This window comes from Kryptolebias marmoratus, linkage group LG22, assembly GCF_001649575.2.
Source record: "Kryptolebias marmoratus isolate JLee-2015 linkage group LG22, ASM164957v2, whole genome shotgun sequence".
Classification (NCBI taxonomy): domain Eukaryota; kingdom Metazoa; phylum Chordata; class Actinopteri; order Cyprinodontiformes; family Rivulidae; genus Kryptolebias; species Kryptolebias marmoratus.
In genome coordinates, this window is record NC_051451.1 from 23746812 (window position 1) to 23773252 (window position 26441).

General features: G+C 37.2%; 1 protein-coding gene across 28 annotated transcripts in view; it reads left to right on the forward strand.

Moving 5' to 3' along the window:
• LOC108234070 (neurexin-1a) overlaps positions 1 to 25708 on the forward strand; it is a 226109-nt gene extending 200401 nt beyond the window's left edge. For 21 of the 28 annotated variants that reach the window (XM_017412947.3, XM_017412958.3, XM_025005237.2 and 18 more), the window contains 2 exons: positions 11559 to 11649; positions 23900 to 25708. In XM_017412947.3, coding sequence (XP_017268436.1) covers positions 11559 to 11649; positions 23900 to 24204 — 396 coding nt within the window. In that variant the 3' untranslated portion in view covers positions 24205 to 25708. The remainder of the gene's footprint in view (positions 1 to 11558; positions 11650 to 23899) is intronic. The other 7 variants (XM_017412949.3, XM_017412959.3, XM_017412964.3 and 4 more) reach the window with 2 other exon arrangements.
• Positions 25709 to 26441: the final 733 nt, after the last annotated feature.

Genomic DNA, 26441 nt, shown 5'->3' on the forward strand with positions numbered 1-26441 from the left:
TGTAAAAAAAAAAAAACTACTTATTTTCATTAATTTTCTTTTTTGAAAAACAGATAAATGAAAAAATACAGAATTAGATTGCATTATGTTTAAAATTTTTGTTCAGTCACATTTGTGTTACAAAATCTTCTCATATTTTTTACCACTCATTTTGTCAATTTGTAGAGTGTCAGACTGCATAATGAAAATGTGTCCCTCTTCTTATCCCTAAATTAAGATCAGTAGGCTTACCAATTAAAAGGCAGACACATCCATGGTAAAGTCAGAGGTTATCAATGAAGCACACAATCTACATTTAATGAGAAAGTGATTAATCAGCAGGGGTTCTTACTTCATGCAATATGTCAACTTATCCATCTGACGATTAAACATTCAAGAATTTTTGGTCTGAGTGTTGAGGTCTGAAAGTTTGGGCTGCCTTCAATTATTAAAAAAACATCCTCAGGATAATATTTCCCCTGCATTGCAGATGTAAGGGACTGACTATCATTCTACCAAGGATTCTAAAGTGAACAAATAACGATTGAAATCAAGCGACTAATTTTACTGACAGGTGTGCAATTGATTTTTTTTTTTTTTTTGATTTATGATATTTTTTATCATTTTGTTCCCCGTGAAAAATCTCGTTTTACCACCTACTGAGGCTGAAGAAATAGAAAAGACACCAGATAATTCAGTTATTATGTCTGCAAAAGCATTTAGTTGAAGAGCATTTCATTAGAGTGAAAACAGGTTGGGTACAGGTTGGATGGGCGGCTCTCCTCTGTTCATGTTTGCCTGAATGACCTTCCTACCTTGACTCTGAAGTGAGGTGTGGCATCTGTGGTGGTCCTGGAGTGAGGTGCCTCACACCCGGTCATAGTTTCGTGCCCACCCAGTGCTGACAGACTGGAAGTAACACTTTAGACCTGCACTGGACCCAGGCCTGCGGCACTTTCTCCCAGCGACAGACCATATCCATCATCTCACCCTCACCAGGGGCCATTAAGGAAACTGCCCTTCAGCATTGTGGTATATGCATATAGCCCATGTGACTTACTGCTTTAATACATCTTGGCAGCAGTGATCACATACATGCCAAGATGTGGTTGTAGCAAAAAGTAGCAGGATTTGATAAGCCTTTGTAGTTTTAAAACAGCCGAAAGCAGAGAAAGGCTTGTGTGAGCAGTTGTGCATAATGGTAGTTACCCATACTATTATTAGAACAACAAAAAACATTTATTTTGAAGGTTTTACACCACTTTTTTGATACAGGACAACAAATCAGCCCACAAAGTCTGTCTGAAAAACGAGAATGACACCCACGCAGAATGAATGATGTCTGTTGTTTTATAAAGTGTTGGTTTGGAGGAAACACTGACAGCTTTTCAGCATGTTTTATGAACCACGTTGTTCTCTCTCAGGACATTTGTTGTTATGACTAATGAAAACACAACATAATTTGAGGCCAACTGTTAAGCATAAGATGCAACACCTGCAAAAAATTCTGCAATCAGCCGGTTTGTAAGGTAACTTCATAAACAGGAAATCTGTGCCAACTGCTCATAAAGGCTGTACTGAGCTCTTTACATTTTTAGAATATTTCTTTTTATTTGTGGGCTAATAGAAAGCATAAGGCATGCACTGCTGTAGTTATGTGCCCAGTAGCTCCTTTATAGAAGAGGTTTTTATTGCACTTTATCAGTTTGTCAGCAAGATTTCGCAAAAAATATGTTTCTTGAAACTAGGTGAAAAACTGCAACAGAGCCAAATGGAGAATGTAAAATGGTTTTGATGAAAATTTTCATAACTTTCATAAATCATCATTGGTGTAAGATGTCATATTGACAATTTTTTTAGTTGCACTTTTTAGTTGCAAATAACAAATATGTGTATCATGTGTCAAGTACCATACCAGCACTTTAAATAAGATTATAGCTAAGAGTCTTTGATTAAAATCTTACTGGGCACAGATTCTGTCCAGAGAGCTAGAATCTCAACACCAGATCAAACACTGGCAAATTTATAGAAGGATGGGAAGATAATAGAAAGTAACATCATTACCAGATTAATTTAAGATTAAACAAACTCCAGGAGGTAGAAACAAAAATTAAAGACACCTACATGCTAGCAAATAAAACCTGTTGGTTTGGCAGACAGTTGATGAGAAAGTAACTGGGGACATGTCTTTAAGACTGGAATACTTTAATGAAGAATATAGTTTTACATTTAAGTTAATGGGTTTGCTTGATGTCTTGCAGAGATCTGGCAAAAAAATGAATAAAGTAGTATCACTGAGCTGAAGCCATCTGTGTAGCTAATGTAAAAAAAAAAAAAGCTATATGGCTTAATTGGCAGATATTTTAACTTTTGAGGATAAAATTAGCCCCAGATTTATTCTTTCTGTTGTTTAGCTTCTTTATGACTTTGACCTTTCTTTTTGTTTTTTTCCTGTTCTATTATGTCATTACTCATTAATTTTTATCATTTACACATGGCCCTTGGTAGTAAGAAATCCCATACTGAAGGATGAAAATCTGATTACTGAGACCCTCTGTGAGAGTTACAGGCAACCAGGTCTGCAGCTGTAGGGCAAAGTTGCTCTGCCTCCTTCCTCATGTCATGTTTTTGCAAACGTTACACATGGGAATTAGGCCTGAGTACATTCATCTCAGCAATGATGGCATCTATATTAGGATGACAAATTTGTTCCTGTCACCTCATGAGGGACTGGGACTGCATGTCAAGATGCAGGTAAAGTCAGGAAGACAGTGATTTGTGGCCAAGCTGCATATCTCTTTTCCTGTGCTCCCTTTCTCAAAACACACATCATGCTGATATTTGTCATCTATTTTTAGATTTTGAGGAAAAAGAATGTGAACAAGATGAATTGTGAAGTCTTTTTGGATGAAACCAAACATTTTCCTCTAGATGACAAATGTTTGTGCGTAAGCATTCAGATAGAAAGCAACATGCTTACAAGCAATTCTCTGGTAATTGTTATGCCTTTCTCATTCACCAGCTTATCCTTAGTGTATGATATTCCTCCTGGGCAGTTTTCTGCTCTTAGGCCAGATTACTACCAAGGCGAGCCACAGAGCTCCAGATTCGATTTCAGATAACAAAAATATCAGGTCATCCAACGGGGAAAATGCCTCAATGACGACAGATTTCATTTATCTGAGAAGTGTGGACGCAAGGATAAGGAGGAGAGACAGAGTCTACAATGTAATATACTTCTATGGAACTGCATTGGGGGGAAAAAAAGGGAAGAAACAAGGGAACTCAAAGGGGAACAAAGGAAAGAGATGGAAGCAGATAGTGGTTTATAAATATCGTAGTCAGATTTTATAATTTAGAGCATCGAGGTAACAGACAGAAACTGACCCTTTATTATGTAATCTGCTAAAAGCTGTACATTCACTCACACTCAGAGATGACTATAGGCTCTTGTCAATATTGTATGCAAATTATTTACAGATTCCCAGCAATAAATAATAAGCACAAAGCTAAACAGGAAATTGAAATGTCAGCTTTTTACGTCGTACACAATGTCTGGAGTTGTCTATAAGAATGAATCAGGCACAAGTCGCACATGGTCTGCTGTGAGTCAGTGATGGACACAGTGACAGTGTGACGCAGACACAGACTGAAAAATGGATTTGGTGATTCCTCTTAAGCAGCCAGACAAGTACCCTAGTTACTTTAGTGCCTGAACAATATCCATTTAGAATTTGCATTAAGTCCATTCAGATGATGCAGATGTTGCTGGAAGATGAGTTGAATTAGGTCCAGAGGGAGACCTGACTAACATCTACAAAGCAATTCCTTGAAGCAACTGCTTTAAAAAGGAGTCCTCTCAAAGCACTTTTCTCCGTTCCCAGTGAGGGAATATATTAAGCAAGGGCAGCTTACTTTTTGAATTTGTTCTGTGTCTACCATATATTGGATCCTTTTGTCTAGCAGAACACCTTTACACTACAACACTAGCCTGTACTTGTCCCTTTATGTCCCTTTCTTAAATGCAGCCTTTCATTTTTCACAGCAGAAGCTTTTCTGAGGCTGTGGAACAGACTAATAAGTGGGCTAACATAGCTCACACATTTTTAAACCTTATTGTCTTATCAAAAGCTGAACTTATTTCCTTAGTGTTCTTACAGATTTTAACACCCTGTTACATTGGTAGGAACCTTTAAAAAATAACAATTAAATCAAGTCAACTTTTGCTGAAATATTTGCAAATATATATGAACAGACTGAATGAATTAGTGTAATTATTCCAGAAATTCTGTTTTGTAATCCTTGTTTATTGTTTGTTTTTATTTCAAGCGAAAATGTGATAATTTCTTTAAAACACCTTACTTCAATGGTGCATGCTGTGAGTTTATGAGGTGCGCAAAGCTGCTTTCCAGCATCTTGTTAGACTGTGTGGGGTGTGGTGACTTAAGCCCTAAGGAAGATCTATAGCAAGAGAGAAACATGTGGGTACCAAGGGAGGAGATGGAGAGCCGCAGACCTTTCTCTTTTAATGACACTGATACTCAGCCCGAGGTCCACTTGCAGCAACAGCTGCTGTGTTTTTTAAATAAAGCAAAGGCTTTTATTTCCATGAGAAACTGAATTTTATCACAAAAAAGGACAGACAGCTTTTAATCATGGCCTTTCAGTATTTAGAATGAAATGAAATATTTTGCTTATTGGTCTGTACAGTTCAACCATCGGAAAGCGAAGTGTGTGGGTGTGGGTGTGTGTGTTGGGGTGCATATGTAAAATCTGAATCTTTTCATCATCACAGTCCAAAGAATTTGCAAGTTAATTTACCTCAGCAAATACAAAAATGGCTACAACTCAATTTTAGCTGCTGAGATAAATGTTGGTGTGGCAGTAGCTGATAATCATTCCCAACATGCACTCTGAGCTCTACAGATTGCACAGAATGTTTGTCTAAAACTTTGTCATAAACAGTTGAAGTCAATCCTTTCTGTTTGTTAGCATAATATCCAATGCACCACTTGACCGATTATAATGAAACTCTCAGAAATTACTCAATGAATGTACATCTGCATCTAATTAACTTTTGGAACCAACCAAATTCAAGATGGCTGCCACAGCAAAGTAACCTTTAAAAGCAAAAACTAGCTGCAGTGTAGCCAGTTTTACAGATATTGAGCTAATATTTGATATGTTAGTGGAGAAGTAATTTCTAATGTCAACTGTACTTCAAGCATTACCAAACTGAGTGAAATCTGGCAATATTGTGTGTAAATGTGCATGACATTATTTTTAAGACTGACTGAAAAGTCAATAAATCTGTTATTTTTCAAGATGAAATGATATAGTTTAAAAGTCTGGCATGAATGGTAGCAGGTGATATGCATTCCTTCAAGGAATGCTCGACCTTTAATGTTGTTTTGGTAATGCATGTTTAATGAATTTGTGAATGAAAAATGTTCAGAATTTTATGTGACTCTTCTGCAGAGTGGATGTAGTTGAGAAATTCCCCATTTCAACCCAGATGGTTATTCCCTACTCCTCATCACTCTAGTCTGAATAGCTGTGACAATCTGTTGTGTCACCATAAAGTCCAGAGTCAGAATTTTTTTTTCTCTACTAGGTGTTAAAGAGACAACCAAGGGAATAGATGGTTTGAACATGATAAGTATGTTATGTAGTGTTTGTGGCAAAGTCTTCTGTGATATTGATAATGCCATTTCATTGTCTTTCAGCCTTGCAAGTCTGTATCTGTGTGAGTATAGGATGTTGACAGCTTGTCAGGCCAGCAGTAGGAAGAGTGTGGGCGAAGGCCAGGCAATACACTGAGCTGACTTCACAGTCTGAGAGGCCCACATGCCTTCATTATTCTGTTGGAATCTATTGAGCATCTGGGACTAAATTATTCATCAACATCGACCTAGTTCCAGGGTGCTAAGTTAGATACTTGGTTGTCATCAGGCATTCTGATAAGAGCTGCTGCTGCTACTGCTGTATGATAGCTGCCACGGATGAAGAGTGCATGGACGTTAAAGGGTTCTAGCCTCCATTTCATTCTTATAAGCTGTAGTTTTGTATAACAGAGCCTGTAGGTGTGATTCTCTCAGTGTAAAAGGTAATCTTTATTCCGTATCTAGCCATGAGCTCTGTCCCACCACCTCCCTCTGCCCTCTCACTGGCTCTCTAATGATGTGTTACTGCAAGACTGAAAACTTAGAACAACAAACTCCTTCCAATTAGTCCATTGTGCACACTGTTGCTCTGGTCAGATATGGGCCCTAACAGGCTGCTATCAGCGTAAATAGGTGCCAGCATGACAAATAATACCACATGTTCTGAGAAGTGACATGCAGAGAATACTGATTCCTCTGCGTTTAGGGTTGGCAGTTGCTTTTTGCAGACAGGAATTTTTAAACATAAAATTGGTTTAACTGCAGACTTTATGTGATTTTCCAGGAATAATGCTAGATAAAAGAAGAAAATACAAGGACAAGTACTGCTGGAAATACACAAAAACAAGTACAGTTGGTAACGTTTTGAGACTTTTCTCATAAAACGCCATCCAATGCATATTGGCTTTAGCTGTATTTTATTGATAAAGGCTGATTATTTTTACAAAGACCAAGCATTCATAGTTAAGATTTAATAATTGGTTGTAAAATTTTAATAACCTTAAGAATTTAGCACATAACACAACGCATAACACAGTCTATTATAAAAGAATTCATATTTAATTCATGCTAAAATTCAAGCCAGTCTTTGTTCACTCATTAATTGTAAAACACAGTCTCCCAATTAAACAATATCATTAGAATCAAAAATTGTTTTTAAAACAGTATGGTAGATGATATTTTTGGAATTGTCTCAAGAGGAGAGACTACAACTCAGTCCACCTCTGCTTTCTTTGAAGTGTTTTTATATCTAAGGTTTTTTCTAAACCTAATTGATTGTAAGCTGTGTGAGCATGAAGGAAGAGAGACAAGCGAAAAAATTGGCAGGTTTGCATACAATTAAACCAAACGGCAAGAACAAGCATAAAATTCAGGCTGGTGATGGCACAGCATGTTTAGCATTTTGGAAAAAAAAAAAATTGATTATACACCAGATCCTGAACAACAAATCATTGTGTAAAACATTATATTTGTGTTTTTGTCCCTGATCAGCAATGTCAAAAAAAAGAAAACCTAAGAAATATAAGCTTATCCAGGAAATCAAAAAAAGAAGGCTTACAGAAAAAAAAAAGGCAAAAAGAAAACAGCAAGCATCCTCAGTGGAATACATTACCTGGACAGCAGAGGCATGCTTCAGATAAACCTTTCAGATGCCTTCAGTGTCCTCCTGACTTTCAGCTTGTCTCCAAAGAGACACGTTCTGTGCCAGAGAGCATTCATCAAATTAGACCAGAGAGAAAACAATGCGAAAACCCATGGCTCTCCACAGAGACATGTCGACAGGGTATCGCAAAGAAGGTGTCTCCTGCTCTCGAGCTCCGGGGCAGCAGCACATAGATTTCTCCCTAAAGAGCAACACCCACCCCCCACCCCCACACCTGTGCCTCCATGGGCCAGCATTAAGAGGGGAAAATATGCATTCAGAGTAGCAGTGTAAAAGCGTAGTGAATTATAGTAGAGACACCTACTCCATATTGTAGCTATCAGGGAGGTGTGCTGGATCCTGCAAGGCAGTTAGGTATTCGCAGGAAACAGATAAGTGTTTGTAGAGTCGTAGAAAACCTGGTGTTTGGTAGAATGTGACTGCTGACTAAGCCTTAGAGAGCACATGCAGAGCACGGCTCAGCTTGGACATCTCATTATGGAAGACCATTATCAATCCTCACAGATCGAAAACCAGCATGACAGTACTAAGGAAAGCACCAGGGCACGTTTGGCTGAGTCAGGCTGGAATTTCCTGGTCTGCATCTTTTTTGATGGTTCAATCAGTGGATGAGGCAAGATCAATCAATACGTTTCTATAACATTTATTATTATTAGTTTATATATGTCGTTATATGTTCTAAAACTGAAGAATTTAAAAATACAGTATTTGGACAGCATCAACAATTCTATTCTCTTTCTGTGAACACCGCAAGAAGGTTTCATTCCATAGCATTTCTTTTTCTTCCACTTTTTCCAAATGTCTCCCCAGGTTTCCTCAGAGGAGTGAGCTCTCTGCTGCTCTGCAGAGGCAGATAAATGAGCTGTGCTGTAGGTTCACCAAGGCTTCAGCACTTTACAGCTAGATTAATGATGCTTTGCAAACCCTGAGTCTTTGCTTTTAGCATTTCAGAAGTACCGTCATAAAATGAACTACAGGTACATCTTGTTTATAAGCTTATCTATTGGGGCATCTTTCCTGTGGGCATGATGAAGCTCACATCAATAAACTCAACACTCTCTGTGTAGTATTTCTAGAAAACCTGAAAAACTAGAAATAATTTTATGGCTTTAAGTTAAAATTCTGGCTCTGTCAAAATGATCATATTAATACATTGTTTTATTTAAGATATCACTTAGAAAAAAGGATATTCCAAAATTACTGTCTCATGTTCTGGCATCTCAGCCCAAGCTACCTGTCAGATTTCATCACTGTGGCTAAATTGCATGGTAAGCCCCACACACTGAAGCCCGCATTGAATTGTCACGGGTGAAAAAGAAGCCAAGCGTTGGAGGAGGACGCCATGAATTGGTAATGTTATTGGATTTCAGCCAGGTCGTGGCCGCATGAAATGTTGACCCACACACTAATCCTGGATGGCAGATGGATCCCCAGTAACACGTGCCTCCATTTGAGTGTTTTATTAGAGGCTTACACTTTATACACAATACATTTATTATTTATTATTATTATTATTATTATTATTATTATTATTATTATTATTATTATTATTATTATTATTATTATTATTATCAGAAGATGTAAATGAACATCAATTTTAAGGTTTGATAGATGCATTATAGGTCAATATATTTTCAGTTTTACATTTTTATCATCACTGCCGAAAGACAGGCAATAATGTAATTACCTATGTGTTTATGTACCATGTTAACAAAATATCCCATAAACCAATGGACAGAATTTAATGAAAGTCCTCAAAAGTAATCATTGAATGCACATCTACAACTGATGAACCTTTGGAGTCAACCAAATTCAAGATGGCAGCCACAGTTATTCAACCTTGGCAAACACAAAATAGCTATTGTGCAGTCAGTTTTACAGTTGTTGAGCTAAAATTTGGTGTGGTAGTAGCTTATACTCAGACCCCAAGATCTTTGTTTTAAACTTTGGCATTAACTGTTAGAGTCAGTCCAGTCTGTCTGTTAGCAAAGTATTTCATTAAACACTGAACATGTTTTGTTGTTGTTGAAAAATTTAAAAATATATATTTTTATGATAATAGTTTCAAGTTTAAAACAGAATAATTTTTGGAGTTAACTCAATTCAAGATGGCCACTACAGCTAACTGGCTTTAAAAACAAATGGAATTGCTAAATTGGAATATATTAGAGGAAATGAGCTAAAATTTAGTGTGGTTGAAGCTGGGAGTCATTTACAACAAATACTCCAAGTGCTTATACATTGCGTGAGATCTTACTATATTGCTAGCATAACATTATTTTCAAGACTTGACAAAAAGTTTATCTTCCTTTAAAACTGTGGCATGAAAGAGGGTAAGGAGATATGCATTTCTTCAAGGATTGCCAGGACTTTAATTATTTCTAAAAATCTTTTCCACTTTCTACACATGGAGAAAAAAAGATCAAAGTTTCAGTTGTAAGCTAGAATGACTGACAATACATTTTATTATGAAATCAGAGATTCCCTTGTAGGAGACAAACAAATATTCATATTATTAGATTTCCCTTTGATAATGAAATTTAAGGCCTCATGATGTAGTTTTCTAACCTGTAGGAAGAGACTGAAGCATAAGAACATCTGTGCTTAGGTTATCCCATGGGAAGTTATCCTACATCTAGTACACCCACATCACTTTGCTTCCTCTTCGCCACCTCTACAATAAATCTGGAGGACAGAGTTAAAAGAAGAGAGCAGAAGAGGGAGATGTGAGAAAGAGAGTGGGTAAGGAGGGACAACTAGGGAGGCAGTATTGATTCCCTGATTCCCGTACCTCTGCCAGTGAGTGTAGTGTGTCAAGATCTCATGCCAGGAAAAACAAATCACAAGGCAGAAGTGATGGATGTGGCACTTCGGGATCCGGCGGTTTTGCCATCTGGGCGGCCAATGCTGTATATCAGCCTCATGCACAGCAAATTAAATTTACATTTGGATGGCTTCCCCAGGCCTCACGCTCCACAGATGCACAAAAAAGCCCCTCCTAACACAACACCCTTAATGGGTTTGATCTATCATTTCCAGGTCTATTATGTAAAGATTATTTTGGACCATGTACAGAAAGTCAAAATTATGTTACAGTCACAATAAAATCTCATTATGAGCAGCCAAATGGATGTTCAGCAAAATGACATCACCTTTCATTACTATAAGCTGAGTCAATTCTAATCCAACTACCAAATAATTTGATGCACTTTTAAACATTAGCGACATAAGAGCACAAATTTAATAAAAGCTTATGTCCATTTTTGTTTTAGGAACCTCGGTTTCACATCTTTTTTTTATTTTGTAGCTGTCACATATGCAACCTTTATTCAAAAAATATTACCAAACTTGGTTTTAAATATTAAAATGTTTTGTGCAACAATAATAAAGCGCACATACGAGGCAAGCAGCAGCTTATTTTGTTTAACAGCAAAAATGTTTAAACCAAAAATCTAACCCAGCCCTGAAGAGGCTGCCATGCTTAAATGAAATGACCTTTAATGCAGAGCTGATCAAATGGCCTGAGGCAAGACTATAAAAGAACATTGCAGTATAATGTTTTACAGTGTACTTTTTTTCTAGTGTGCTGTTTGCCCTTTCCTTTTTTTTCCAAGACGGTAAAATAGATTGTGTTTGGCAGGTGAGGAAGTGCCCTGAAAGCAGTCTAATATGGATTTGGTATAAGAGTAGATGTGGCAGCAGAATAAAGATTTTGCTTTATTTTGTATGCTTATTCTGTAAAAGACATACTGATTTACATTGAAAGAAAGAAGAAAAATATTGATTTAAACCTTTGCTGCTTCGTCCTTTTGTTCTCCAGTTTTTATTTCTTTAAGCTTTCATGGCCCGTTGTCCTCTAAATGTCAGAGGTGTTTTTTGATGGCTCTTAACAATCCCTTGAAGGGCTTTGCAAAGCCACAGACTGAAACACAAATTGAGCATGTGAGTTGACAATTGTGCTGTGAACCCGAGCCTCCCCTGTTCCTCAATAATCTGATCTCATTTCTGCAAGGATGTTGTTGCCTGGAAAGCAATGTAGCAGCTGCTGCTGTGCCAGGCATTGAGTGTTCGTGTTGACAGATGGATCCAGGAGCCAAATAGTGTAGCTGTCTGGATTCACATGCCATCTGCACCACTCTCCTTAACCTAACCCTCTAGAAATGGTAGTTCTGAGTGGGAATCTTCTTACCTCATTGATGCACCTAAAGTATTTCTTGCTCTCACCTCTCCACTGTGTGCCTCTCTCTTTTCAGACTACTGAGGACTCGCCGGTGGCTTCGGCTGAGTGTCCAAGCGATGATGAGGACATTGATCCCTGTGGTGAGCCGAGCTCAGGTGGGTTAGGTTAGTCATCTCTTTTTTTATTCTACTTCTCTTCTGGTGTGTCAGTGTGTCTTTGTGTGTCATAGTCCACCCCCACCAAGACACTACAGACTAACTCACAGTGTCCAAATGAGCAGATTAGAGCTGTAGTGAAACCTTAATCACTTCACAGAGCTGCATTTTTTATCTGGCTTCCACTCACTACTTGATATAAAACATTTATTCAGTCTGAGGAGCTGTCTTTTTACCTCTTCTGAGTGGATTTTATGTCATAATAAACAGGACTGCAAAAGAAATAAAAAGTAATGTATTAAAATATGTTTTTATTATGATTGTGAAGACAATATTGTATTTCAATTCAAACATTTTTATTTGGAATCATAGCTGTGGGAATATGTTTCAGTTGGGGGTCCTGTGAGCATTTAAGAAATTTTACAGACATAAACACCCGTAGGAAGAATATCATAATACCAGATATATGAGGTGAAATGCATGTTGTCCTGTCTGAATATGGACATGTATATTTTGGACAGACAGTATCTATAAAACTTTTATGAAAACCTAATGATAATCTGACCACTTTTTGTGGGTTTTAAATAGTTGTAAAATTTTGCACACAAGAATACAATACTAGTGCAGTATTGACAACTCCGCAATAAAGAAAGTAGCTATTGGTTGTCCTAAAAGTAGCTAGATGATGTCATTGTTTAATTTGCATAATTTGCTAGAGTAGAATAATGTCATGGGACAGGCAAAAAGTGAGTAAAAAGCAACCTAAATACATTACAAAGTACAAATGAACTTTCTTATTTTGATTTTTGTGTTATTTAATGTCACAATTCCAACCCTTTTATTTTATCCTGTGAGTTCTTTGAGACAGGGAAGGGGCCATTAGCAGCATCCACTGCTTTCATCTCAGTCTTTATAAGTTTTCATTAACACCAGAAAAACTTGTTCGATTTGTTGCTATAGTCACTTTTTTGAAAAATTGTCACTAGAGTGTGAAAACTCACTAAGTATAGTGACAAAGTTGCTACGTTGGCAGTACTGTACCATTGTTGGTTTATATATCAGATAGACAAAAATCACGAATATCAAAAATAAATTTGGAAATTAAACATAAGCTGCCCTAATAAAAACTATATTATCATATTAATTCTAATTACACATTAATTATTTAACTATGTATAACTATGAAATAAGAACATATGAGAAATACCAAGCAGCATAAATATACATCTTTATTTTCTTGACTAAAATTAACGTATGTATAAAGCTTTTAACTGTAAATCTTATTGGGAAAAATGAAAGAAAACATACTTACCTACATATTTACAAAAGCTGTTTTTTTTATACAGAAAGTGTGTATCCAACATTATTTAGTTTATGAAGTATTTACCAGACAAGCAGCTACTTTCTATGAAGATAGCATACTAAAGAGTCTCATGTTATTTGCTGTCTATTATGTGACTTAATTCATTTATAACCCTGATAAGCTATAATTCTATTTTCCATCACATCTATCAAGCTTTAATTTAGCCAACACTAGTATTTTTGTTGTTTTCAAACAAGATTTTCTGACAGTTGCATGCATAAGTAAAACTTCCTGCTGCTTGATGTGTTTTGCATGCATTTAAACAGCTGCTGTAAACATTTTATTTATTTATTTTTTGTTGATTTTATTCTACACCTTTAGTAAACATCTACAGCAACTAAATGCATTTCCTAATGAGCATACGGGGAAATTCTCATAAAGAACCCCCCCCAACAGTGGTAATTATAAAACGTATGTGATTTCAAAACATAGACAATAAAGGCAAACCAAGAGAGGCCTACGAGAGGAGACTTTTACAGATGTGAACAGATTCCCCACTGTTGGTAATTAAATTCTATCAGGCAGAGTAAGACCACCCTGTTGTTTTTCTTGCACTGTTTTTCACTGAGGCTGCAAGCAACTTCCCAAAGAGATTATGACTGAGCACATGTCAGGTTTTTCCCTTCAAAAAACAAACAAGCATATTTGGTCTATGGATCAGTGTGCTCAAATGCCCAGATGAATTCCAAATTTTAAAAAGGCACTTATTGCTTCCCCCAAAGTGTTTAAAATATAGCTTTTCAGCTTCACTCAGAAAAAGAGTGATTGTGATTGTAAATCTGTTTCCTGCAAATCTTCCAAAACTTTTAATCTCTTTCTCTTGCCACACATGGAGGGCAATTAAGTCTAACCCCAGTGTCTGTCTATGAAAAAGGGGATTTTCAAATGCATTCTGAAGTGATGAGAAGCACAAAGAACAATTAAGTCCAAACTCAAGGCGCCCCACTCCTTTTAAATGTGCTATTGATCAGTATGTGGTCATAAAACCTCCGTTAAATTAATGTCTGCCCCACAGCAAAGACTATCTGCTGTCTAGTCTGTCTCTCTTCCTGCTCTTCTGGTCTTCCTCTTGCAGGAGTATCAACTATTTTTCTTTAATTATAACCTTTAATATTAGTGTGATACAGGCAGCCTCACAATAGGTTCTTCAAATCTTCATCTGATACCTCTGGCAAATACACAGAAGGGCTGTGTACCAATTCACACAAGCATCTTGGATGATCTTTTTCTTTTTTTTCTTCTTTTTTTTTACAAGGGCATCTGCCAAAACATCAGTTGCAAACTATGTGATGCTTTTGGGATGCATTCTCCCACTGCAGAGTATTTTTCTCCTTCTAAGAAGGGATTTGACACCAGAGCTGTGGCCTCCCCAGGTGGCAGCTGTCTAACACTGTATCCTGATTAATATCTACATTCAGGAAGATTCACATGCTCTGACAAACACTCACCTCATCTCAGATTGAATGGATACAGTGTTGCTGATAAAGTATTACTTACTCGAATTACTGTTTGACAAGGTTCTTTTAATGGCACTAACATTGTCTGTGTGTTTTTACGCTACGCTTTGATGGCCTTTGATGTTTGGTAACTCTAAGCTTTCCATGACTGTCAGCCTTTGCGCTCTTCCTTCACAGCCTATAGATACATTACAATAATGTTGATGCATAAGTGATCCCAAGAGATGAGCTCTGAAACAGTCTATTATGTGAGCTACCTGTGGTCCAAGGTCAGTTCTAGAACATCCTGGATCTTACTGGAGTCTTGTCCCCCAGCAGTCGCTATCAGCCATTGAAAGACATGAATTGGGTAAACTTACTCATTGCCAAGCTTTATTATCCTTACTTCCGGAAAGCATGGAGGAGCAGAGCTTATCACCCGACAGGACTCAGATTAGATCACACTGCACCAAATTGAATCCTCCCCACTGGTTGAGGAAACCACGGAGGAATACACAGGCTCATGATGCTGCGACACATCTGATTTGTAACAGGAGGAGGGTTCAAGATTGTGCATATTCTCAGCAGCCAGGCTGTGACAGCTGAATAACATTAGGCCCATGATTACAGGCGATCCTATCTTTGGGATGTTTGTTGTGAAAAGTTGTTAGCCAGAGTGAAGTGAAGTGTCCTAAAGGCTTTAACACACCTCACCTTTTCAGAAGTATAACAGAATATATGTAAAAAATCTACATAATGTATTCACTTCTAATTAAAATGTTTCAGTTTTACAAATACTGAAAAAATAGGCATTTAGGTTAAACAAGTTCCAGATATTTCTGCAAGAAAACGACTGTTTATTTAAGGGCCAATATGAAGTGTTGGCCAATCACACGGACAAAATATAAATGTAGGCTTGGACTAGTCTGGCAAGATCTTGGCTGGCACTGATTTTCCAGCACTAACCTCAGTTTTCATGGGGAAAGTTAATGGAAGGGGTTGTTGCTGAGCTGCATGGGGTCAGATGGAACGGATGGCTCTTACCTACCTGCTTCATTTCATTGGCCTCATGCGGGCCTTTGATGGGGGAGGGGCAGCTGCTGCACAGTGATCCATATCCAAGGTTACATGGTTATATCCTACAGCTGCCTTTGTTCCACATAATTTGTTGTTGTTGTTTTTTTTTCTATACTGAGCCAATTTCCCATAATAACTCACATTCTAGACAACAAATTTGATTGCTTCTTACACTTTTTGCTCAATAATAATTGCTTGGAATAGGAAGTTTGATGTAATCATTCTTTCACGCAAAACTTGTCAGCTCTGAGCATCCAAATGTATTACGATACCATATAATTTTGTTCACCTGTAATTTTCTTTGATTATCTTTGAATTCTGTCAGGACAATAATTGGACACTGTAGCAAATATGTTTATTTTCTTTCTAAGAGATAGTCAGTTGAGAAAATGGATCCTGTCTGCACGGCAAGTGTGAAAACACTACAATCACCCACTTAGCAAAGCTTAGCATGAAGACTAAGGACAGATGGATAATGCTTGTTATTTCCTTTTGTGATAAAAATCTGTTTAGCAGAACCACTTAAAATCACTAATTAACACATGTATCATGTTTGTTTAGTCTGCACTAAGACCTAGATATAGACATAACAATTGCCTCTTAGCTTCTGTTGCTAAGGTGTGTCGCAAAAAAGACATTGTCATCAATGATAATATAAAAACAAGATGTATTAATATCAAGTTAATAAAACACGTGGAGATAATGTGACCAAATATGATCAAATCTTATTGGCAAGTGTGAGTTTGCATGCTGTTGCTAGCCCCACTGAGGGGAGCAGCTGAAAGAAAAACAACATTGTCTTTAATTATGCAATATGCAGACGTGATTTGTATGAAAGCAATATCCTCTCAGACATAAAATGCAGTAGCCTCTATGGAAGCTTAAGTGTACACACTTGTCTGCATTTTGCAAAAAAAAACAACAAAAAAAAACCTTCAGTTTTTCATTCTCAGCTGCAATAGCCCTTCACTGTTTATTGCCCAAAGGCAGGTTAAGGTTAATCATCTCTCGTTTCCTCCTCTCGCCCTGCTTTCTCATCACATTCTTTCCTCAAGCATTCTGCTGTGACATTAGCAGCTGCTTATGTGTTTGACATTTGTTTTAATAGATTTAATTTATGGGTGTGGAAACAATACATAGAGTAAACCAATAAATCAAACGGCAAATGAATACTCTCTTTAACCCAGTGGCAATGAATGGAGTGCACCCAGGCAGGAATAAAAGAAATAGGGTAAATTATTGTTTTAAAAGTAGCTGTGAGATTAATGAAACATTAAAGCAGTGTACTGGCTTAAGAGGTCACTGCCCACATTTAATAGGTTATTCAATCTTACCCAGCTGGAAGCCTGTGTGTTTTTTTCTTTCTTCTTTTGCTGAAACAGTGACATATTCCATGCATGCCAGCAAACTGCTTATTTGACCACAGCTGGCAGAGATGGTTTAACTAATGCAAGGCCCTTTTGAAAATTGAATGCCCACTCAATACGATCACATCTCGCAGCCATCACACAACTGTGATGACCTTGAAGTATCCTATACTCTCTTCTGCAAAACATATTCATCCTGACAATCAAATAGAATTTTGCCAGTGTTTTTTTTGTTTTTCGTGCACTTTTTCACTGAAGATTAGGCCAACCGAGTCTTATTTCTACATTCTATTTTAAAAGGAGTGTGTTCTGAGAGAAAACAGGATTTTACACTTGCTGTCAGTCTTCCTCTTTTCTGATCCTGCCATATTTATATTTTCAATTATTCTTATTTTTCTACCTCACATCCTGTCGGTGTGGTGACATTGATGCTAACACAAAGTGTCTCTTCATAAGTTTAAGTAGGGCATGAAAGACTTTGCTCAACCAAAAAAAAACAGATAAAAAGCCCAATCAAAGGTCTGTTTTTGTAGCATTATAAGTAACTAAAGGCCTGGAAATAGTTCACAGATATGAAATCAGTTATATGATTTTTTTTTTAATTGTCTAAAATACTGAGAAAAAGTTTATTATTTTGTACTGAAATAGCTCTTAAGCCTAAACATTACTTTAAAGGTACAATATTTAAAAGTAAATTTATGACTTAGAAGCCCTAACTATATTTTAATATTATTCCCAAAAAAGATTAAAACATCACAACTTCATTTTCATTTTAAGATATCTTAAAGTAAAGTTTCGACTTTTTGAAATTGGTTACTGTTGAAAGTTTATTGACAATAAATATCTTGTCTATTGTAGACATGTCCTTGAAAGACCTCAGTTTGGAGAAAAGGAGCTTAACTCTCATCGAACTAATGTATTAACAACTAGTGTGAGAGGGGCTAAAAACAAAGTATATTACTGCCTCCCAAACCATTTCCATTCTCAAAAATGCCACACTAGTTCATGCGAACACAACTTCATAACATTAAAAAAAAAATTAATAGCAAAGCAGCAGTCTGTAGTTGAAGACATTTTGCTTCCCCTCCGGGAACCTTTGTCAATTCAGAACTGGAGAGTGTGGAGTTTCAAACTGGATTTGTCATGTCCTGGATGACTGAGAATCTACACCAGCACCACAACAGTTTCACATTATACAATTATCCTAGCAAAAATATTATGATATTTTTTCAGGAAGTGTCCCAAGCTGCACCAAAATTGCTAAAGCTAGCAGGCACAGCTGTTTGCGGCTATTATTTGCTATCATGTCTCACCATTACACGATATATTGCTGCAGACCCCCTGTATAGATTCCAAATATAGGTCCTTAGAGCATGTAACTGGACACTTTAGGAATCTAATCAAGAGATGAACTCCAGACTTGAACCGTTAAAGCTGAGTGAGCTTTGTCCTCTTCTTTTAGCTTGCCTTCCTTTATTGGAACCCCCTCTGGGCAATGGCTTAAACAGCACCATACCTTTTACTCTGCCAAATCAAAGACCTAATATTTCTCTCTCAATTTCATGCTCACATAGCTTCCAGCTCATCATCACCATCACTTCACCATCACACGTGTGCGCTATCATGAGGCATACTGCCAGCATGTCTCAAGTACAGGATGGCTTGCATCACTTCTTGAGGACACAAAGATAATTAAAGATGGAGGAGGGATTTAATAAATGTTTGGCTCTGCTGTTGCTGATACAGTGACCGCTCTCCAGACTGATCCCCTGCTCTATGACGGCTCTTGACAGCTCATGATTATGGCTGTATATTTGAAAGAAGAAGATGGTATAACACTATTCTGGCTGAATAACAGCAGTGTATCACAAAACAAGCCAACTAAATGTGGGTTGATCTGGAAGCAGCCCACAGTCGCACTTTTTTAAGCTCTCAAAAGAAGCATATTGCACTGTTCTTGTTTATCAGCTTCTGCTCTACAAAACAAAATCTCACATTACTTTTTACAATTTTTTTTCTTTAATTTTTCCTCATGCATAAACACAATGTTGCCATAGTGATTTATTTATTGAAAAGCATTACCCTTTTGGAAAAAAAAACAACAACTATTTGACCAAGTAGCACCAACAGTTAATAAAAAGGTCAGGCACAGTCTGTTCGTTCAATATTTTCTTTAGTTGTTCTGCGTGTTTCATTACCTCTCAACAAGCCTTACACAGACCTGAAGTAAATGTGTCTTCAGCCACCTCTCCCCCTTCCAATCTATGACTTCCTTCATCCATGGCCCCACATCAACCTGCTCACCCTGTAACAAATGACCAAACAAATGAACCTTCTCGCTGGAGACAAATGAGGAAAAATAGTCTTTGAAGAGAACCATTTATTCAAATCCCATCTGGCAGGGTAGAATCTCTGATCCTATTCCTTTCATTGAGTGTGAATGGCAAATAATAAAAAAAGAAAAGGAATCACAAAAGCCTTTTAAATGACATGTTCCTTAATATTTTTGACTGGTGACCTCATGTATCCACACAGAAGAATCCTGGGAGAATAAGGAAAAAAGCTGCTATCAAATAAACGCTGCAGTAGACGGACACTTGAAGCCAAAGCAATCTCAGCATTTACGTGTTTGGACTGTTCCATTTTATGGCCGGTGTTGTTCTTAGCCAGGTTGTTGCTTTTTGTTTATAGTTTTCATTTCTTCTTGTCTACTTGGGATTACTCAATGAAAGCAAATTATTTGCAACTAAATGACTGAAGCATTAACTGCTGTCCTTGTAACTCAACTAGCAAGGACTTTATGACGGCCTGATTGTGATACTGTAATTTAACTCTCACTCTGGGACGAGACGAGAAGGAGAAAGTTATTTTGGCAGCTTTTGCACAACTGCAATTCTTCAAAAGTTAACCCCCGTGAGTTTACCTCCACTGCTTCACAAGTGCACCCCTGCTACACTGCCAAGAAGCCGGGCGCCACTTTAAGGTCATTTTCCCCATGTCTAATTTTACCCCTGGGTACGCTCGAGTAGAGCGCATGAGAGCAGCTATCATTTTAAACACTTGTTTCAGGCGCTATTTCTTTCTCAGTTTATGTGCCTTCATTCTGAGGTGATGGAGTGCTAATGAACAGACAGGCAGATGCAATTTGCCTGAGGTCCTTATAAGGTTTTCTTGAAGGCCTGATGTTGAACATTACTTTGCCTGAGCTCAACATGTAGAACAGTAGAGCAGGGTGCACTTTCAGGCTCATGAGCAACAAATGACTTGCATCATAAGGTTCATCAGGTGAACTAGTAGACTATGGAAGACCCCATCAATTGATTGTTTGACATGCACTGCTGAGATTTACTGTGAGCTAATGAGATGCAATGAATATCCAGAGCAAAATATCTAAAAAAAATAGTCACTTGATTTGTATTGCACTTTTCTGGTCTTGCAGACCACTCAAAGCACGTTTATACTGCAAATCACATTCACACCAATTTGCTAACTGGAAGCAAATTGAGGTTTGGTGTCATCCCCAAAAACACTTTGGCATGTGCTTGAGAAAGCAGGACATACACATAAGAGATTAAGATAAGAATAATTATTTACATCAATTTATTTCTGGATCATAAAAATACTAATAATTTTTATTATTACAGTAAGAAGTTGGCCTAATATGAGCATAAAGATAAAATATTTGCAAGATTTTCTTTGACATGGTCCAGAAGTTAGCACTGTAAATAATTCCAATCGAACAAATCATCCTTTGAAAGATTTGAACTGCAACAAATACTTACACTAGAATAAACATGGCAGTACTTAGTTAAATTAATTTCTTAAGTGTTAGTTAAATGTTGCTTGAAAAAAACTTGAGATATAGGCATATATTTTGCAGATGTAAATGATTACCTAGCCTACCTTTGTTCATGTTTTCTTTTTCTTACTTTTTTTATAATGAATAAAAAAACATGGTCATTTAATTGAGAGTTTAAAATCTTTGTGTGAATGCTGTCCATGGGAAGCCAATCAACAGATCCAGGCAGGAGGAAATAACAAAGCCCAGAGCTGAAGGTGTTAGATCACACAACGAAGAACAGCGCACTGTGGTATTTCTGTCACATGGCTCTCCTCTGATATTGCAGGTTGATGCTGCCTGCCATCTGAACTCTTCCAACTCTGTTAGCTCACTGCAGGAGCCAGCCAAGGCCTTAAAAGAGTTGCATATAGAGGTCTGTTTCCTCCGTCAATCTGCTATGTTATCCTCACTTCCAACTTCGTGGACTCCAAAAGGATAGATAGCAAATATGAAAATAACTCACTGTTAATGCCTGTGCAACGGCTTGCCTGGGACATGCGTAGTCAACCAGTGGCTTTTGCCCACAAGGGGAGGGCATTCTTCACACCTGTCTGCAAGGATAAGTGGGCTTGTCACAAGCAGAGCTAATCTGTTGCAACGCTCAGTCACACTCAATCCCCTAGTGGAACTCTGCGCTTGTCCTTGAATGTTTGCTGGCACTGGAAGCATTCTTGGGCCGCTGATCAGTCTAACCATGGCGGAAAACATGTCAATGAAGAGCAGCAGTGGCTCCTCTTTTTACAGACAGAGTACTTTTGCCCTTTACAGTTTGCATTTTATTTGCCCTTTAGTCTGGCATGAACAAGAGTTTCCTAAAACAGATTTCTGTGCTTTTGCATGGTTAATTGGCTACTATCTCATGATTCCCAGCAACTCTCGCCTAAACATTTAATTGTCAGTCAAGAAGAGGCATAAATGGAATCAGAAACATGATTTATCTCCAAAATTATCAACAATGAGTGTAACACAAATGAGAAAACGGCAAAGAGAGCTACCAGAGGCACAGAGAATGCTGTAATTTGTACAGAATTCATATCATGAAGTATGTAGGTTTGGTCATCTTATTTACCAAAAATGTTGCATGCTTCCAGAGAAACCAAACCTTTTTTAGATGATTACTGAGCTAACTTCATGTTTCATTGGTTTCCAGAACAGTTACTCATTGTGAGTTGTAGTAAACCAAAGAAAAAAACTTTCAGTTTGTCAGTCATAAAATCAGGATGTTAGAAATGAGACAAAGTGATTATGACAAACATCAATAACAGCAAAATTTTTTGTTTTTTCCTTTTCTTTTCCTTTTGATGTAAGAAAGTTGCTTTGTTCTGAGGATACTGAATTCTATCAGGAGAAGAAATTCATGTGGAAATGTTGCTCTGACTAGCCAAGATCAAAGGATTAGAATAATGAAGAGACGTTTTTTTCTCTCTCTCTCAATTTTATAGTAACATTTTTTTTAGGGGATGGTTTGATACCAAAGCTAAAGAGTGCAATTATTTTTTATGGAAGCATTTCTTAAATACCCGAATGACAAAATATTGAACAACAAGACGGAGCAGAAATGAAGCATTGCACATATGCAATGATTTTTAATAAATAATTTATTGATCATAAAGTTGTTTAAAGCTGTCTGTTTAACTTGCTTGTTTAAATAATTACCTCCGGCAATAAGGTTATGTTTTCAGTAGTGTCTGTTCATCTGTTTGTCTGTTAGGAATCATATTAAGTACAATTTCATCACAAATTAATTATTACACAATGTTTTGTGTAATACTTGTACAGGATATATATAGCATTTGTTTGTAAAAGTGTTTCAGTACAAAACAACAAGGAGCAAGAGCAATGACAAATGCTGCAAATCAAGAAAAAAATCCCTCACATTTCACAAAAATTTATTTCAAACTTGAATGTCAATAGAACTTTTTCTTTTTCTGAAGCTTTTATTAGTTTGTCCTGTATAAATGCAAATTGAAGTGTATTGTTGCTAAGTCAAGATAGTTGTGATCTCAATCTAGCTATTAAATCATCAAATATCCTTGCTTCAATCCAGTGTAACCAGAGGGCTTTCATTTCCAGCTGTTAGGCTTCGAGTGTTTGGATTTCGCAAATGCAACAAAGACAGCTGAAGCAGAAATGATGACTGCTACAAAAACACACAGAGATATGTGCCAAGAAGACTGAGTGATATCAAGGGGCTGATGTGTTTTCAGAATCTGCTCGATTGAATGGCACCATTTTGGAAACAGAAGTGGAGGCAGCCTTTGGCGTAATCTGCTGAGTCAACTGAAGAATTGTTTCTTTGTGAAAGATTTATTTTCAGAGTGTGCGATGCAGTCATGCTGCTTGGATATGTATTGAGTGTTGGAAATGTTGCCTGCTCATTCATGACTGTGCTGTAAAACATGTAATGAGCCGTAAGCTTTTAACCGTTCTCTTCGATGAATCATTAACACATTAGTCTTCTTGTCAGCTTTGCTTCTGAATTTAGCAGATTTCGTTTGTCTACTGCACTCTCTTTCTGTTTTCTTCCATGTCTGACTTTCTGGCTGTTTATAACCTGATCGTGCCTTATGGGTCATTGGGAATAGGTCTTAAAACAGAATTAATTTTCGGTTGTGGTCTGGAGAGGGAAGGTACAGTTACTGTACTCCTGCTCCTGCTTCCTGGAACAAACTGCTTTCTGGCCTGAGACCTGCAACATTCACATTCACAATTAAATTCACAACAGCCTTATTCTTTCAGGTTTAAAATTAATCACTGTGTGTTTTTTTTCTATTATTTTATTTTTATAATATATTACTATTATAGTTTGGTTAGTAAATTGCAATTTATTGAAGACATTTATTGCGGAGTAGTAATTTTTGTGATTGACTGAGATTTCACATTTCACCTCATTAATGGTAGAAACTAGTTTGTGTTCTGCTCATTGTCTAACTGCATGCTCTTCTATTTGGTGGGGGAGTATCACTGTGTGTCAGCTTTCACCTTTAACATTAGCAAACATGAAGTATCATGTCTGTTATATCACCTATTTGTAACAATGTGATATTGATCTAAACGTGCAGCTGAAACAAATCCATTTTAATTTTTTTGAATTGTTTGTTTGGTAGAAAAAGATGTAAATGCCTTTTGAGCTCAGTGCATTTGTGGTAACTCTACTTATCTGTCCTCCTTGCAGCCAATCCAACAGGTTCTGGACCGAAGGGTTACCCTGGAACTTCAGAGGTCTTCCGGGAGTCCAGCAGCACCACAGGGATGGTGGTTGGCATTGTAGCAGCAGCTGCACTGTGTATACTCATCCTGCTTTATGCTATGTACAAATACCGTAACAGAGACGAGGGTTCATACCATGTCGACGAGAGTCGCAATTACATCAGCAACTCGGCACAATCTAACGGCACTATAATCAAAGAGAAGCCAGTCAACAATGCAAAACCTTCTACCAAGAACAAGAAAAACAAGGACAAAGAATACTATGTGTGATTGATGGAACTTTGGTCTTTGCTAGACCAACTTAAACATCTGTCAAAGAGATGAATCAGGACATCACCATGTGTACAGTATAATAACAAAGATGAACAAAATATAGTCATTTTTAACATGAGACAATGCTCTAAAAAGTCAAATAAAAATGAAAATATAAATTTCTTAACTATCAAGAAGTCAAGACAACACATACCGTCCAAAAAGAGACTAATGGGAAAATGGCTGGCAGACATTTAAAAATGAACTAAATGCATATCTAACATGTCACCCAAACGGCAGTAACCCATCTGTGACTTGTTCCTTGGCCAGGGTAATGCGATCCATCTTCTTTGTTTCATGTAAACAGAGGGGCACAGATGCACTTTGCAAATGGAGATTCGGCATTACAAACTTTGCATTTACATTGCCTGTGTTTGTGTTGTTGAGATTTTTCTTTATTTTCTGGAGAAAATGGCACAATGCATAAATGAATACATACATGGAAGCCGGCAAACATTTACTGTGGATGAAGAGGAAGGGAGGAAAAAAAAGAAAAGGAACACGTGGTTGTGAATCCAGGCCAAAGTCCTCACTGAAGAGGCAGGGGAGTCTGGCAAAGACTAATACCTGCTTGGATGAGCTGCTGGCGCACAAAGATGAGAATGGATGGCAGTTCCTCGTAAAATAGACTGATTCAAGGTGTCAAATTGTGTCAGAAACAAAAGCAAAGGCCTTTTGTTTCACATAGTTGGATTTCAAAGGAAGTATCCTCAGAACCCTGGGGATTTCTGGGAAGGTGATCATTCAGGAGCCATGCACGCAAAAGTATCTTATTACAGTACATATGTTTATATACAGTACAACCACATCTATATGTGCTTACTGAACTGTGACAAAGTGGTGTTTTATAGCCTGTTGTATAGATGATGCAAACTATAACTGCTCCTCAACCATTTTGGAATAAAATGTAAAAAAAAAATTAAAAAGTATGTGTTCATAAGTGTTGATAGACATAGATTTTATGAGGACATTCTTTTTTTCATTTGGATAATAATTTGAAATCCTTTTGTTTTTACATGTGTTCCTATATAGTTTTTTTTATACAAATGCCAACCTGAGATAGAGGATCCTGGACCAGTAACAGCCTATCCACTCCCAAAAACTGCACAGGACACTGATAGTGGAGAGGTGTACCATGACAACTCATGTGACTCTAAAGGAATCACTGCCTTCCTCCTCAATCCTGACTTAGATGAGTGAAAGTGAAGATGAAGACCGTGTTAAGGATAAATTAATTTGCTATGTGTGTTTTTTCCAAGTGGTATTACGAGACTGTACAATAAGTGCTTGAGCTGTTCCTGAAATCTGGAGGAGAATAACTCAAATAGGTCTCCATTTCAACCAACCTGTGTATCTGTCATTCTGTCTGTCAGTTCTGCTTTCCAGAGACCTGTACTTGGAATGAGTATGAGGAAAAATGACCATGAACTATAAATGATAATTATAAATTTTCTTTGTTTGATCCTCTTTCGTTTTCTTTAGTGTTTTCAATTGTATTACTTGTACGCCATTTTAAAAAAATCCTTATAAAAACTAGTTTTGAAAAATCAAATGAATAAAACATTGCCTTAGTGAACTTAAACTAGTCTATGGACGAGCTCTATGCATGCAGGTATTATGATTCATTAATATCTTTCTGAAACATCGTCTGTCTTGTAACAGGCAGAAATAATATTCCATGTGCACTTCTTCCATGTCAAATACAGAAACCTGGATTACACCCAATTCATCTCAATCACCAACAGCCTCAGGTATTTTAATAGTAATAGCTAATGTACGTTTGAGCCACAGGACTCCAGCAGAGATGCTAAGCAGGTTACAAAGGTTTAGTAAACTCACCTGAGTAAAACTTTCCACCCCCACATTTTTCTGTCATTTTAAAACTTCTTGCCTTCAACCTTGACTCAAATGACATTTCGTGATGTTTATCAGCCACAAAGACATGTAGATATCTTTTCACATTTTGCGTGAGACATTTCAAAGTATTCAGTGTTACTCGGCAAAATGTGTAAACACACTTTGAAGTGTAAAATTGGCTAGGTTGGGTTTCTTTTAGCTGGTTTGTCTGTCAGGTTTGGGCTCTTGATGTTAACATTTAACCACTGCATCTGTTCACATGTTGATATGTCTACATGCTGAAAAAAAAATGATGTGGCACATTTTACACCAAAGGGAAAACAAGTGGCTGGATCAAA